This window comes from Notolabrus celidotus, chromosome 4, assembly GCF_009762535.1.
Source record: "Notolabrus celidotus isolate fNotCel1 chromosome 4, fNotCel1.pri, whole genome shotgun sequence".
Lineage (NCBI taxonomy): Eukaryota > Metazoa > Chordata > Actinopteri > Labriformes > Labridae > Notolabrus > Notolabrus celidotus.
In genome coordinates this window covers 18,085,481-18,103,072 of record NC_048275.1, presented here as the reverse complement: position 1 = coordinate 18,103,072, position 17,592 = coordinate 18,085,481, and the positions used below count along the sequence as shown (strand labels likewise).

General features: G+C 40.2%; 1 protein-coding gene across 1 annotated transcript in view; it reads left to right on the top strand.

Annotated features, from left to right (window-relative positions):
- Positions 1-453: 453 nt before the first annotated feature.
- oprm1 (opioid receptor, mu 1) overlaps positions 454-17,592 on the top strand; it is a 45,034-nt gene continuing 27,895 nt past the window's right edge. The window contains 1 exon segment of the mRNA XM_034682249.1: positions 454-942. Coding sequence (XP_034538140.1) covers positions 677-942 — 266 coding nt within the window. The 5' untranslated portion in view covers positions 454-676.

Genomic DNA, 17,592 nt, shown 5'->3' with positions numbered 1-17,592 from the left:
AAGGAAATGAGAGACAAGTGACTGAGTGAGCAGGACTGGATGTATGAAGGAAGCAAATAGAAGAAGGAAGTAGACAATTAGAGGAGAAAGTGGAAGAGAAAACGAAGGTATAAAAGAAAAAAGGAAGGAATAAAAGAAGAGTCCATTGCTATATTAGGGAAGATTTAGGAAGGGAGGGATGAAATGAGGAAGGATTAGAAAAACAGGCTATGTAGGGTTAAAGAAAGAAAGAGAGAGAGAAAAAAAAAGATGGTTTTGGTTGAAGGAAGACGGAAGGAAGTAAGGGCCAAAACGAAAGAATTGTAAAATAAACAAATTTGGTTAGAAGAGAGGGCTGGCTGTGTAGGAAGGAGACGAGGATGGAAGCTAGGTAGGAAGGGAGCAAGGGAGCGAACTAATTCATTTTCACACCGTCGCCTCTGTTCTGTACAGGCTGTGGCGCGCGAGGGTCGTCAGTGCTCTCACTACATCGCACGCGGCCACATTCTTCAGCACGAGTAGATTCAACGTTATACCGGACGGAGCTTCGTCCCGCGCGTGAAGGGCAAGCACTTCTCCAAAACAAACGACAGACAGGCTCTCAGCGGGACGCCACGGGCACCGGCAAGAGCACACGAGTGGTAGCGAAAGGCGCGCACGGCACAATTACCCTCACACAACCAAGCGAGCGAGGACCATGGAGAGCGCAGTGAACGGCTCGGACGCGGATTACCGGAGTCAGCCCGTGTTTTATAACAGTAGCAGCTTCTGTCGGAACTTCACTGACAGCAACGACAGCACGAGCTTCACGGAGGCGAGATGTGACGGCAACCGCAGGCTGACAGGCAGGCTCGAGGACGACGCCAACCCGGTCATCATAGCGATTGTTATCACCGCGCTGTACTCCATCGTGTGTGTGGTGGGGCTGGTAGGGAACGTGTTGGTCATGTACATCGTGGTCAGGTAAGAAAGACCATCCAATTCCAGCATACCTGTAACTGTCTAACAAAAGATCCATCAATAACCTGTTGCTGCATATTGAACACAAAGCTGTGTTTGTTGGTGTGAACTTGTGAGGCTGAGTGTGGCCATGTGAATGGATTGTTGACAGTGTCAGTCCAGCTGTCACTCGTGCGTAAAATCCCTCCAACCTCTCAGTAAGTTGCTCCCATGCGCATAAACAAGCGAGCCAAGGCAGGAGGAAGAAGAGGACAGGCTTCTCCACAGAAAAAGACACATGCACAACAGCAGAGGAAGAGTTGGGTATGTGTGAAGAAGACACAGCACACGCTCCTTTCCCTAGATCTGAGTCTCTTTCATCCATAATACCCTTACTGAACTGGAAAATCGCACTGCTATTTAAAAAATGCTGGATATCACCCCTATGAGCACTTTACAGAAACAATGAATCCCGTCAGATGCTTCTGTTCTCATATGCAAAGTGTCTCCTGTTCCCTTAGGATTGTTCCTCATGTAAATTAGATGAAAGGTCTTAAATAGTTTTGGGAAAGCACTTAAAATAAGCAATTTGCATACAAATGTGTTGCATTAAACGCCACTGCAGATTACTGGATTCGTTAAAAAGATTATCACACTTTGGGAATATTATTTGATGTTCAAAATTTGTGTTTACAGCAAAAAATGTCATGCTCTTCTGCATTTGGCTTCTTCATATAGGCCACTTTAATGCTGGTCATGTTCCATCAGTTGACATGTATACATCTCATTCACTGATACATTAGACTTTGCTTAAAAGAGATGTCATTCTTTTAAGATCTCATTCCAGGAGCAGCTCTTATACTCTGTAATGGCCTGTGACATGGATCAAAAGGCAACGATGCAAGACAAGTTGGGCACAATTTAAGAAATTCAAGGCCACTTGCTGTTTTTACAGAATAGGTTACATTTCTTCATGGTCATTCACATACTGTTCTTTTGAACTATAGAGAAGAATTAACTAATACAGGGAGGAAACTCGAGAGAAGGAAGTATTTCAAAAGTCAGACACAAGCCGTATAGGTCCCTAGAGTGGAATTGATTTAATGAAAATGACTCAAGTTTTGTTTCAGTGCCTGACAAATACCTTCAGGGTAACCTATCCTACCAAAGTTGTCCACACTTGAGGATAATTTTATTTTAGACGCAGGGTTTTATTGGCAACATTTAAGCATGCATGAAAATCTGACATTTATACCAGTGAAATGATCCCCTGCTGATGCTTCTTTTCATCATCTGTCAAATTAGACGCTTTTAGGTTATAAAAGTCACCTGACTGGTGAGACAGTGAGAGAAAGTTAGACGAGGAAAAAAGGACAAAAGAGTTGAGAGATTAACTTTGACATGAGACAAGATCAAGGATGAAATGGATGGATGGTGAGAGACGAGAAAGTTGAGGAGAATGGAGGCAAAGGTGAGGATGGTGCACCTTGTGATTATCCACTTTATAGATCTGACAGAAGCAATGAAGAGTGGGGGATTGAGTGTGTGAAACTTGTCAGACAGGTGCTCGAACCACTTTCTGACAGAATGAAGAGTGTTAAAATGGTCTCTATATTTGATTTACTTCTCTACCATCACAACAACATATCATTACTTTCTGACACCTATAATTCTTCTCACTCCCCCACTGTTTCCAGGGCAGATGCTGCTACAAGTGAATGCTCATTTGCCAGACTGCACACATCATCCTCTTCAGTCTGAGTGCTTCCCCAAATAGTTCTGCACAGTCTTTTCAGGATGTTTTCTGAATCCATCCCTATTGTTTTCTTCTTTTTTTAACCCTAAATGACTTTCCACAGCTCTGCCTCGTGCTCAGGAAGTACTACACTTCTTAATCTGGTAGAGGTAGACAGGGGCTTGATTACCTTGTTGTATAATCGAGCTAATGAATTATATATGAATTGAATTATAAAATAATGTGTATTAACAAGTCAATGGGAACAGAAGCACTACTTGTCTAAACCAACATGAAATTACTCTGCCATAGAACAAATGTGCAGCCTGTGTGCTCAACTGATTATAAATAATAAATACACAGTATATTCCACTCTCCTTAACAAAGCCTATGAGGGAACAACTCATTTAACTCTGAGCTATCGACTGAGCAGCTGATGCTTCAATTAATATCAGGCTACATTAATAAAATAGCCTGTCACCTTAAAAGCATAATAAAACATCATCAAGGTCATATGTATAAAGATGTAAAAGCGCGTTACTGAGTTTAGTGTTGTACTCACTTGACAGTTCTGTGCTGTTCAGCTCAACCTGCTCCAAGTTCAGCTCCTCTGTTCATGTATTCTCAGTGCATAACATAACCAGTATAGTTGAGGATTTCAAACATGAGCAGAGTGAGAACTAAGCAGCCACAAGTGTAACAGTGATTATTGGTAAAATACTGCAGGCTGTATAAAAAAAATGGACAACATGACAGCTCCCCAAAAGTGAAGGAAACACACTGGTTGACTGTAATAGGTCATAAATCCCACCTTGACCATGTTAACAGTTGGAACATGGGTCTAACATTGGATAATAAAAACACACACAAATTCAATGATTGTTTCTGGGGTTGTAGGTAGTTCTTTTGTGCTAATTTGTGTCCAATTATTGGTGTTAGGGGAAGTTTGGTTTAAATGAGTCATTTGATGCTAGAGAAAAGGGAATAAAGCTGTGATTGACAGCTCTGTCGACAAAAGCGTCTGCTGCAGCATTGTGTGCACCAGATTAGTGAAGTACGGAGGAACAAATAGTGAAAGCCCTCCAAACTCAAACACAAGAGTCATTGAACTTTTCATAACTGTGAGTGTCTGCTTTCAACTGGCACAAGAATCTATTCTGCTGTGAACTGTGTGGACCTGAGGAATCTTTGGAGGAGGTGGTGTTCATATAGACAGCCAAAAAAAAAAAAGGGAAAGGCCTAACACACCTGACAGTTTTTAGTCCTCCACTGCTTAGTAAACACTTAATTCGTGGAGTGTTCAAGGGTTAACACTAATGAATGGAAACCCAACCTCTGACATGCAGAGGTTTAGAACCACTTCTTATTATGGGCAATTATGTTGAGTCCAGTCCCAAACTATCATCGCAGGTCCAAGGTCTGATTATCATTTTGTACAATATCTGAGTGGACTCAAGAAGGCCCTTGAGCAGCACAGATTATGGGAGTATTGCTTGAGCACTGTTGGTGGATCATGCATGATGATTACTTGGTTCAGGGTCAGATCACCCACGAAAAAGAGGAATGAAGAACTGTCAGCGAGTTAGAGCAACTGGAGGTTTCAGAGCTGAAGACAGATGTTTACCTTCCCTGCTGATGTAAGGAAGATAAAGCAAAAAGGGCTTAATAAGGCATGTTAAATCTAGCTAAACAAAAATGACCTTAAATCATGTTCCTGCATGAAGACTTCCATTACATTCAGCAACATTCAGTTTCTTTGCAGAGGTGCAGCTCTTTGTTGTACCATCTGTTATTGCCACCCTGCCAGCTACCTGTATGGTGGTTGGCGTTGATAGTTATGAGGTACTGACAGACTCACTGCCACACAACCCATTCGCCATGACTCACGCCACTCCCCATGCGGTCACTTGCTGTCTTACATTTGGAAGTCTTTTCTATCAAACCAGCACTCCATAAGGTTTATTCATCGAACAGTAAACCACCATTTCCCTTAAATGCACGATGATGACATAATGAGGGGGAAAAGCGTTAGAAAGTGGACCGATCCATCTCAACACTTATCCAGCATGTTTTGCACAGTGAAGCAGCTGCTTGATTCTTCTAGCACCATCTTCACCCTGTAACACAATGCAATACCTCTCTTTGCATTAATACTGGTGTATTGTCCACAGTGGCTCATAAGTGCATCTTACACACCAAATTTCCTAGTGATAACATTTTTACACATATAAATAACATTGGAATTTTAACTTAGACCTCAGACTTGATCGCCTCTCTTCTTTAAAAAAAATTACAGGTTCCAGTCTGATCCCAGAATGAATCTACTGGGTTCATTAGGGTCTGATTATTATTATTTCTATCGTCCCATGAACACCACTATTATAGGCCTGTTGAACGCACAACATCACGGGTGCATCTGATATGAGCTACTTTGCGTTCTTATGGGACTGTGCATTGATTCATTCAGTTGTGTGTGAATTTGTTAAGTAGCACTGTTCTCTTAACCTTAATTGATAGTTATGTCATGACTGCCAACTGTCTTCTCTGTGGACATTGAGTTCTGCTCTTCTTCTTCTACTGACGTGGTAGTAGCATATGTCGTTATGAAGCTGCTGATTCATCATTTATTCCTCTTTTCCTGCACAGCAGTGTATCAAAGGATCTTTGCAGTACTCTGTTAATAGTGCTACTCAACTAGCAAAGCAATACCTCAGAGAATAAAACTTTTAATATCAAAAACACAGAAACAGAAACACTTCCTCCCACAACAGAAGCAAATGTTATCTATTCCTTTTGCCACTGGCATTTCCCAAACAAGAAATAAAGCGGAAAAGAAACATCGGTCAAACAGAAGTGAAATCACCTTTTGAAGTATTAGTCATGCACCACAATCATTCTAATGTCAAGATCTCTGTCTGCACCTGTCTGGTGGAGGTACGAGAGCATTTATGATGTATGAGATGGTATTCAGGCTCTTATTATGTATTCCAAACTTGTTTGTCTCCAAAGCAGATGATCGATGTAAGAGCATTACTTTATCTGCAGCTCTCTCATCCTTGGCTGTTTTGTGGAGGCAGATTTAGGACGACCCAGGCGTCCTCTGCCTTTTCTTGATGGTAATGAAGTGGGCATCAGTGCTTATACCGACACAAACAGGAATGTGTGTGTGATTGTGTGCAGGCATGCAAGGTAATTTACAACTATTTGAGCTCGACAAATGAGACTTCTTGAAAAATCGTGAGAAAGTTTAAGGATGTGTCCATTACTCTGATGACCACAATCCGTCAGGGTCAACATTCATCAGAATCTATCTCTCTCTCTCTCTCTCTCTCTCTCTCTCTCTCTCTCTCTCTCTCTCTCTCTCTATCTCTCTCTGTCTTTTGTGTTTCCTCTCCCTGTCGGCTGATTCAGAATGAACAGCCATTTAGTTAATGGCACACAGCGGATATTTACTTGAAAATGCAAATGCCATCTCAAACTCTCCTTTCCCACTTCCAACGGTCATGGCCTTGAATGCATTTTTACTTGATTAAATAGACAGCAGTGGATGAGACATGTTTTTTCCCCTCACTGTCCAAGTAATGGTGACCTTACAACCATAAAACATTTATCTCTCAGTCTTTATCTCATTGTCCTTAATCTGCGTTTGCTCCACACTTAACCTCTCCACAAACTTCTTGTGAGCAAACAAACACAAGCAGATATCTGTCCGCTCAATCAGAGAAAATCAATCACAGTCGACCAGAAACAACCTGGTTCCACCAGGAATATGCCACCAGTGCAGAATTATACCCGTTACCAAGGAAACACAGGGAGGTGTTTTTAGTGCAAGGAGTGCAAAATGACTCCACCACCTTACTTTAAACCCCTGCCTCAATCCCCCATCAGAGGCTTTTAAGCATCTGAAATGGCAGACATGGATGTGCATTCACTTTGAAAAGTCATGCCAAACAAAAGTAACCTTCTATATTTCTATTACTCCTTCATATGAGGCAGATTTTTCCATGACTCTGCTCTCCGAGGTCAGAGTAGCTTTTAAACATCTGGTTTCTTGCTGTTTACGGGAGAGTTTTAAACCCAGTCACATGAAATATGATGTTATGATTAGAGTCAACACAATCTGGTTCTCAAGAGCAATGCCATGGATTCTCCTCGCTAATGTTCCTCAGTAATGGGTTCACTTGTAGCTCCCGCTGTCTTGACAAATAGCTTTGTGCAGAGTTTTAATCAACCTGCAGTGTTTTTGAAGTCTGAGATGACTCGCAACAACAAGGCGTTCTACTAAAACCATTGCTAGTGCTTGTTTTGATTTTAAGTGTTCTAAAATTGTCAAAGGATTTTTTTTTTTTTTACCAATGCCCTTCTTTGGACAGCAGTGACTGTCTAAAACATGGCGTTGGGTTACAGGTGCTTTAATTGTTATTCCTGTCCTTACTGTCTGCTAACCAAAGCAATTTAACTGCAAGTGATTAGGAACAACAACCACATGACTTCTTGTGCTTTAGCCAAGAAATCACCCAACTGTGTTAAATAATTGGTTTTTATATCTAAAACCCTATGACAAGGATGAATAATTCTCAAAAGCAAAGTAATGCTGGGGACAGCTTGCTCACACCTGTCATAACAAATCCATCTGAAAATGTTGCCTCTGCCTGTTGACACTGTGGCAAAAACGGTATCTTTATGTCAGGGTCTTGCTTACGCTGTTAGGAGTCTAATCAACACAACCAACCACTATTTCTTTCTTAATCTGAACTTTTAACATTTTGCCCCGTTAAACATACCTGTTCAATAAACATATAGCGACAATTTATGTCTCCTCTTTGGCCTTTGGCCAGATTCCTATGGCAGTGTCTGTTGAGTGTCATATTGATGGAATTGGAAGAGCTTGTCTTCTTTCTGTCTGTTTTCAATGTGAAACTGTTCATTTTGTTTGTCCTAGGAAAAATAAGTAAATAAGTAACGATAAGAAAAAAACAAGGAGTAGGTGTAAAGGATAAAAAGGCTTTGTTGTTTTCTTTATGTCACTAAAAGCTGTTATCTTACTGTCTCATAATACAGCAGGTAGGTTTACATTTGAGTTGGTTTGAAAGTCTGCTGCATCTCTAGCAGACCTTCCAGACAGATGTTTGACAACATAGGTATGAAAAACGGCTGGCGGTCTCTTCAGATCTGACTAAGCAGGAAACATTCTTCAGAGAAGCACAAGGAGGGTATTGCACACTCCTACCTGCGTTGGTTTCTGCTTTATTTTTTATTTACAGCTAACACTTAATAGTTTAACACTAACTGGAAATTAAAGTCCCAGGATGATGGAATTTCTTTGAGGAATAGTTACGGGAAATAGTAGGCTAACACTTTCGTGTGTATGAAAAGGTCAGTATTGTTTAAAGACTGAATGAAAAATGGAAACCTACCCTTCAATGGTTTCACACTTAGTGCAATACAAATTGGGTTATTTAGGGTCTGATTTAACAGTCAACTAACATGAGAGGGCCTACATGAAGAGTTCATTTGCAAAAACAGATGACTCAGTTTTTATAAATTTTCAAAAGACATATTTCTTTTTAATACTTATTTTTAATCAAGTTACATTTTAAAGATACCTCTAATTATTAAGGTCATTTTGACTTAGTCAAAGCCACCCAACTCCAGTTGATTGATAATACCTAAAGCTAGTAATAGAAAAAATATGTTTTTTGAAACATTTAAAAAAAAAAAAAAGTAAGATATCTGTTTTTGCAAATTAACTCTTCACATGTACAGTTGTAACGACATTGGTGTTTAGTTTCCCATACTCACCAGAATGAACCCCCTTTTTTTTTACAGAGCAGATATGCAGACCACAATGTTTAGGCTGATTAAGAAACAGGGTCATTTGTATTCTATCAACTAAAGAATGCACAGACTCAATAGTTTACAGTAAGCTCTGCACTGTTAGCCATCACAAGAAGCAGAGCATCACAGCTGAGCAGACGCTAGTCCGCACTACAGCTGGCTGAAAAGCTATTAGAGATGTGAATATGTCTTGATATAAATAGGACATACTGTGATAGCAATGGGGTTAGCAGTAGCTGCTTTGCTAAAGCAGTCAAACATGCTGCTCTGCTACAGATTTATAGAACCTTAAACTTGTTAGTGTGTCTTGAGTCTGCTGGTGTAACCACCTTTGTAATAGCACTGTCAATAAAAAACTCAAACACAGTTAATCAAAGTAGAGGCTGTGATTGGGGTGGCAAATTAGATTTCAAGTATAGAGCCCAAGTTACCCTGTCCACCCCTGGACATTTTGGATGCAACAGAGGCCCATTCAGACAGTTTGTTTGGCTGACCATTACTGCTTGACAATTAAAGTCAGTGAATGTCTTACCGCGTGCAACAGAGGGAGCCTCTTTTTTCTGCTGGCAAATAAGTTCACTATCCTCTAAAGTGACAGTTTGAAGTAAGACTGCTGCATCGTAATGCATAAACTAAACCCACCAGGGGGTTGGGCTCAATTAAAAAAAAAAAAAAAAGGGTCCCACCACTTCTGATATTTTTGAAGGCTCATGTCAATCATGGACCCTAAAGAATGGTCCTAATTTTTCTCTCCTGTGGCTCCACTTTTTGGGAGATGTTACCTGCAAGTTCATGATGATGCAACACGGTGGTAAGACAGATGATTCATAAAGGGGATCTGTATGTTAATGCGGCTGATCTCTTGTCTGTTTCGTCATGAGGCTGGCCTAACTGCTAAATGAAAATGACATTAAATAAGACAGAGTGCTAATGTTATGAGAACCGTTTGTTTGGGGTTTTTTGTACCCGCACATGATTGTTCAGTAACAAACAGTTCCTGATACCAATCCTGAGTCAGTTTGTTGCGCAATTAGAGCTCAGTCCATAGAAAACAGCTTTATTTGCATTTTTCAAAGTATCATTAATTAGCTACTATCTGATTTTTATTAATCGTATTGGTCTCAACATCCCACATTGGTTGTGCTCAGGATGTTTTTTAGGCTCTGCATTTGAATCCCTACAAATGTCATAGACTCCCATTATCCACTACTATCAGTGGAGGGTGAGTGCTGTCAGATGATAGAGAATGGCTTCCCCCTCATTAACACAAATTAGTCACAAGGTATGCAGCGTATTATTAGCCATGAAAAAAAAAAGGGTTGTAATCTGCTCTAGAAACGACTAGCTTCATTTAGATTGACACTGACTTGAAAGGACATCCGTGTTGCTAGAAATCTTACAAGCCTCTCTTATGTATTCATGAACATCCTCATGCTTTAGAGTTATGAGATTATGAGTTTGTGGCTTCTAACACGTATTATTAACTCAGAATATGAAAATCCAGCATATGATTTTTCAATGGTACACGAAGCCGAGCTGTCCGCTAACATCCTTGTAACATCCCTTGTAACATCCCTTGTAACATCCCTTGTAACATCCCTGCTAATCCAGCATGTTAACTAACTATAATTTAGATCTGAAGTCCACTCTTTGTGTCTGTGTCGTGTGCACACAGAATTTACTAAACAAGAACAATAGTTGTATTTTCACATTGAACAGCCACAACTGTTTGATCGAACAACCCTTTCTTACCTCTCAGCATGCCGTGAACATTCAGGACCCAGCACTCTGACCTCAGTTTTGCAACCACTGTAAAGCTGAACAATATGCTTTTGTGTAGTAGGACCTTGAATGCAGTTAAACGAATGACAAGTGGACAGCTTGACAATGGCGTTTGACTGTTGAGTTTATGCTTCATTACTCTGTTTGCTTAAGAGTCCTGACAAGCTCACCTGGCACAAAATAAGGCAAGAAATAATGGCCTACCTCCAACAATAAAACTATCAACTTATGTGAAGATAAATTGTTTGGACTTGTTTGTTTACCAGAATTTCATTGATAATCCTTATCAGAGTTTTACAGCTCAGTGTGAGGCTTGTGCAGAAACCAATTCTGCATGCTGCTTTTGCTTAAATGTGTGTAAATGAAGACAACAGAGGGTGCAGAGTCCAATTTCATGTTGAGGAGAAAGTGCAGGGAGGTAATTAGGCGATCCTTCCTGTGTGTGTCAGTGTGTGAATGTGTGTTTCTGGCTAATGAGCTTCTTAACATCACTGGACACACTGCTGGAGAATTAGCACACTGTCTGGATTCAACAAGAGGTGTTGTGTTGGGAGAAAAAAAAGGGGTAAAAGACTAAAAGACAAAAAAAAAATTGTAGCTACATTTTACATTATGTTGAAAAGCTTTCTTGATTTGGTGGGCCTTGACTTTGGAGACTGAACAGAGCTCAGGATAAATGATGGAGCAGTTTTGCAGAGTCATGTTGCATTTCTTTAGTTGAATCTCTACACTCTGGGTTTTTAGTCGCATCATTTACCTGGAACCCAATTGTAAGCAGATCTCTCCCCTTTTCTAAAACAAATGGACCTGGTGATTAAATCTTTTAAAAACACTGAAAAGAGCAGTTTCAAGTTAAAACTCAGTGTCTCCACTTTGGGGCCACAATTAAGCTAATGCTTACGTTAGCTTGTTTAAGGTACTTAGCTTAGTTTCAAACTAACATTCCTCAGGGTTTATCAAGCGGATTGTACCGGGAGCAAATTCTTTTTGCAGAGGTCTCCTTCTCCCCCCCCCCCCCCCCCCCAAAATAATGAGAACTAGTGGCAACACATAATAAAGCAGTTTTCATATTAAACATAGGGGCCTTGGGGCGCTGGTTTAGCTGAGTCAGCAGAGCAGGTGCCCAATATGCAGAGGCTTAGACTTCAACCCACCAGCTGCTGGCTCAACTTCTATCTGCGACCATGTGTAATCCCCACGCTCTCTTCCCGACAATTCTCATCTCTCTTTAGCTGTTTTATCTAAAGGCAGAGGCCAAGAGAATAATCTTAAGAAAAAGAAAATTTGAACTCTGAGAAGCTTTAAAACTGCTCAGCTGTGCTTCCTTTGATAACTTCAGATTGCTTTGTAAAGCGCCAAAAATTGATGCCATGACACTTTACATGTACAGAAGCATACTAGCATATACTCTGTGATCTATATAAGCCCAATATGAATTCATCAATGACTTAACACTTGACACCAGTGTTGATAAAAAACTATTTTGAACAGGTAGAAACCTTGAGCTGAACTAGACTCATTGGCGGACAACTATCTGCCTGTAATCGTTTTAATGTTACCTTACATTTTGTATAATTCTGATAAATGAACAGTCAAAAGATGAGTCATTTTTATTTTTCTTGGGAGGCAGATGTGACACAGAATTTACCAAACAAGAACAAAAGTCAAATTTTCTTTTTGAGCAGCCACAGTGTTTGAACATTAAGACCCTTGAACAGGGTTGCAAAATTTCGGGAATTTTCACAGTTGGAAACTTTCTATGTGCATGTGATTCCTCAATCACATGCACATAGCACACTGCTTACTGCAGGGCTATTGAAACCACACACCCTACATGCACTGTGCATTCCTCCATCACATGCACTGATGATTTCTAGAATCATCGACCACACTTTTGAGCCCAGAGCACAAGACTATTGAAGCTAAACATTTAAGCCTGTGGACTACACAAAGTGAAGTTAGTGTTGATGGTATTACGGTGTAATATATTAAACAAATTTTGTTGTATGGTACTAATGTTTAACTTACAAATATCACATACAAATGTATCCATACAAATGTATTTCCATTAAATTACCCTCAATTCCCAGTTAATTCCAATTAATTCCCATGGAAAGTTTCCAATTTGGAATCTAAAATTCCTCAGCTTAACTTCCCATGGAAATTTACCGGAAACTTTCTGGAAATTTACTGGAAATTTTCCACCCCTTTGCAACCCTACCCTTGAAAAGTCCTTGTTTGTTAGTTTTTTGAGGAAATTTAGTGACAGCCACAGTTTTCCATGAAAAAATGAGGCACAGTAAAAGACTGATGACAAACCTAAAAGGAGGGAACAGCGGACAGATTTCATCCTTCTCTGTTCTGAATGATTGATGGGGCCTCTCGGCTCTTTTGTCCATCTGTCAATAACAAAGTTACTCGCTCTGTGACCCTGTTTCTACTCTTTATTCTTTATGACAGGTAGCGTTAAACACGTCCTTCTTCATCATGGCTGGCATTTCAAAGCACCAGGGGGTATCGCAGACTTGAAGAATTAATTTGACAATACTGTTACACCCCGCTAGTTAGCCATTCAAACGTCTTGTTGTTTTCAAAAATGATTTTTATTCTACTGTTGACAGCTTATTGTTGCACAAAGATGAGCAAGCAAAAACAAAGAAACAACCCAATGGTCTCTCATGACTCATGGCCTCATCTACAGAACCTTACCACTGCTGTTTACTACTCTTTCACTTATTGAATGTGGATTGAAGACAGGGGCCAAGGGCACAGAGAGAGCCTCTATAGGAGATGCTCAGTACACTGATGACAGTGTTCCTAAGCAACAAGCTGATAAACTCCTCTGGAGGTCCCTGTTTCCATTACCAGCATCACTGAAAGGATCTGGGTCTGTTTTAAATTAGTTTCCTATTCCTTTTTCTCATATTTTTGAAAATGGAAAACCATTATGAGTGAGTCACAACGAAGCAGGTAGTGATTGTCAAACCCATGAGTTGAACACAATACAGTGGCTGAATACATGTGGTGTGTGCAATTAATATTATTGCGATCTTCCCATTTTGAGGGCGCTTTGGAGTGTTTTGCAAACTAAATTGGAGCACCTCTCAGGCGGGCCAAGCTTAGATACTTCAAATTTTAACCACAGATGAACAGTCATTTATGGGTCTCTGTTTTTCAAGTACTTTTCTTCTTCTCCTAATCTAAGCCAAACTAAAAACTCTCATAAAATTAAGCAGTTTCCAGCACAGCAAATCTTAGTGAAAATTCAACTATACACTTAAAGCACTCAACTCTTAAAATCCTCATAACACAAATATAGAATCATTTTGCAGATTTTCTACAGATATTTTTCTTCCGATTTTTTCTTCGATTTTCGTATATATCTAATATATGCCATTCAACTTACAAGGTTATGAAATCTTCAGGGTAATCCATCCTACTGTGGCTGTTTTCAATGATAAGGAGTAAAAAAATACTGTTTATGTGCTTTGCACATTACAAAAGAACAACAACAACAACACAACGATATCAGGCTTCATTTAACACAGAAGAACAGAAATACTTAGAGTATCACGAGTTGTTGAATTTTACAAAACACAAACATCCATATGTGGATTTGTATTCTATTTAGATTAATAAATGATCATGATATTGACAAGTTCAAGTCCCAGGTAGCTTGTACAAACCTCCTTTATTTGCACCTAGAAGCAGAGGTTTGCGTTTCACCTTTGAGAGCGACTGTGGAACACTTATACATCTGCTGAGTTTCCACTCACTCGAGTTTGCCTTTGTTTGTCCAGGGATATCGATCTCCTTGCATCAATTCCAGTCGGGCCAATCAGGAGCATTCCCAATATGTCACCTCTCATTGTTGATGGATGATTTTATTAAACAAACAGCTATCAACATAGTGAAATCGTTGGTATGTGTTTTCTTTCTGGCAGCAGGTCACGTGTTGGGATGCAAAAATGCAAGGGTAGATTTTGTTACCTCCAGGAGGACAAACGTTTTAACTGAGGCTGATAGAAACAAACCCAGCAGTAAGGATTTTGATGAGATATAACCTCTCAAACACCTTGGATCAGATTGGCGAAATATGATGCAGTGTGAAGGAGCTGTCTTTGGTAATTGCTCCCTGGCACATATTTACTGCATCTGAACACACCTTCAGAGAGAGAGTTGTGAGAATGATTGCAACACTACAGGGGTCCGTTTCACAAAGCAGGTTTAGTGAATACTCTGAGTTTTTTAACCCTGAAATGAGGGAAACTCTGTGTTTTCCGTTTCACAAAGGGAGGTAACTCAAACCAGAGAAAGAGGGGTAACTCTAGCCTGTTTCACAGAGGGAGGTAACTCAAACTCTCGGTCAGTTACCGTAGTAACAGACTCTATGAACCTAATCTGGTCGGGACCAGGTTTTTCTCAATGAACCTCAAGTTTCTCTCAGTCTCCGCCCCCTTTCAGCCACACACGGTATTTGATTTCCTCATTCATTCAGTCGGCAGGCGAGTGTTGGCGTAGCGTATTTCTGCCGTCTGTTATTTAAATAATAATTCAAAAATCAATCAGTAGGCCTATATTAGGTGCCAACTTTTTTCACTAAAATGGCATGTCCTTTTGTTAATGATCCCGTGGATGAAGGTGCAGCATTATTGCGCAGAGAATTAAATATTCGTCGGGAGATGATAATCAGACCGCGCATAGATGTTTCAGCATTTCTGGACAATTATCTTTTTGAGCGGTACCGTTTCACTTCACAGTCGATCATCTACATACACAACTTAATCCGTCCGTACATTTGAAACATTACCCACCGTAGTCGTGCTCTTACATCCCAGCAGATATTGTGTGTTGCTCTGCGTTTTTTTGCAAATGGGAGTTTTTTGTATAATGTTGGAGATGCAGGGCACTTAAGTAAGGCCACTGTATGCAGGACGGCAGAGCAGTCAGAGACACCATATCCCGCATCCACTTCAGAGATTAAGACAATATCATCACCACTACCACCACCAACACAGCAGCAGTCAAATAAAAACATAATACAAATTTCATTAGGTCTTCTTTATTTCCTACAAATACAAGAGATAGTTTAGTTAATGTTCCTGTAGTTAACATAATTAACATAATTCACCTGTGACCATGCACCCACCTCTAACTTGTGCTCTAGTAATTCAATTTGGAGATCTGCCCTTCTCATCTGGCGGTCCAAGAACTGCATTTCTTTGTTGGTTTTTTCAATTTTTTTCAGAAGAAATATTTTGTAGATATCTTTAACTGGGAATACATAAGGAGGACATTAAATTATACAGTTGCACATGAATTCCACAGAATGAACCTCTGGTGTTTACTGAACATCCATCTCACTGTGTCAATCTGTGCAGTTGAAGTTGAGGGACCCTCCTGCTGCTGCCCAGCCATGCCCTGTTAAAAAGGATGACAATGTGTTAATACTTCAGTGTAGGCTAAATGTCACACTCTATTTTACACCAGAATGTTAAGAAATGTGAATGGGAAGAGAACTAGCAATAACATATCAAATGCTACCTCTATAGGCCTTTCTGGTTCCCCCTCTGTGAAGGCAGCAGACAAAGTCTCCTCGTACTCTTCATCCTAGATCAGTGATATGTCTCAGTAAACTTAAACCACCATTTGGCAAAATCTTTGGAGTATTGCCTACTTACAGTTATAAGGTCTGTTGTGGCGTGAGGGGGCTCCACCAGGCAGATCGCACCATCAGAATATGTTGGGAGAAAAAAAAAAAAAATGAAAAGGGAAATAAATATTTGTATGAATAGGCTTAAAAAAAGATATATAGGTCTAGGAATATTACATGTTATAAAGGCACTTGTGTCTTGGGGGGTGGGCTCAGAGGATGAGCTCCCTCCAGGGATTCCCTCAGTCGCTGGCCTTCCAAAATTCTGTCTCAGAGCCAGCGCCTCTGCCTCCGTTAGAGGTGGCGGTGCTCGGCCGCCACCCGTTTTACGGGCATCTGCTTTCTTTCTGTTGGCTGAGTAGAAGTCTGTGTTAGTTTAAATAGGCTTAATTATTTAACAGAACATGATATAGATGAAAATGCATGCATGTGTGTGAAAACAGCATTATGTTGGGGATAAAACAACTGCACAGTCAAACAGACACTTAATATTTACTTTACAATGTAAAACATGATCAAAATGAGGTACCCCCCATGATATTATGCCGAGGTCTTACCTGTTTGAACAATGTTTTTATATTTCATCTTAAGCTGCAGCCAGGTGCGCTTCTCCCCAGCCGGATTGCACCTAAATTAAATAAATTAATAGGCTACCATTCAAGCAGTTTCCCCCTGTGATTGCAAAGGACTACATTTAAACGTACGCATTGACCCGAGCCGCAATGTTCTCCCATGCCATCTCCCTCTGTTTGACACCTGCAGCGGTGTTGCATTTTTTTTAAAAAACATGCTCAAACTCGCCATATGAGCGAATAAGGATGTCCAGTTCCAGTGGGGTGAAAAATGCAGCCCTCTTCTTCTCCTTTGCCATGGTTACTCGTCGAATCGGGGCTCCATTGATGCTGTCTTTTTAAAGTTGTGGTGCACGTGCTTAACCCCAGGTGAAACTACTCCAAGTTGATTTAACTAACTCAAATCAGCTGTTGTGGAACCGAAAACACAGAGTTTCCTATCTCAGAGTAGATCAACTAGAGTTCAGGGTTAGACTCAGAGTTTTATTGAACCTGCTTTGTGAAACGGACCCCAGGTGTCAACTCTCAGCTTGTATAGCACACACCTGCCACAACAACAACAGAGTCAGGCTTTCTCTGTCTGACAGCCTGAAATACACTCAATAGTGCATCTTGTCTTTCTAACTTTTACAGGTGTGACTACTATTTATCTGTATTTCTTGTTGCGTATGTTGTGTACAGACTTGGTTTCTCTGTGTTGATGTGAATCACAGCTCAGGAACTGTGCACTGTCAAGCTGAATCCTTGAAGCTTTCAATCAATTTCACAAAGAACTCTTTGATGCTTGGGATTTTAAATGTATCGTTGCACCATTACCATCATTTAATATAGTTATGGAAGCAATTAAGACAGCAGATGAATCATTCCAGTTCAACCCAGATGTCTTGCATCAGTATGTAATCCCAAACTTGATTTGACATGCTTAAAAATACGTCGGATTAAAGTTTTTATAAATAAATTATTAACTTTTTGTGCATCATTAGACTGCAATGTCATCTAGAAAGCTTCAACCTCTTACTGCTGCTTGCAGTTAGTTTGATTATAATTTCTCTGTGGTAAAATTAGATCACACACCATCTGTCTCCAACACCATC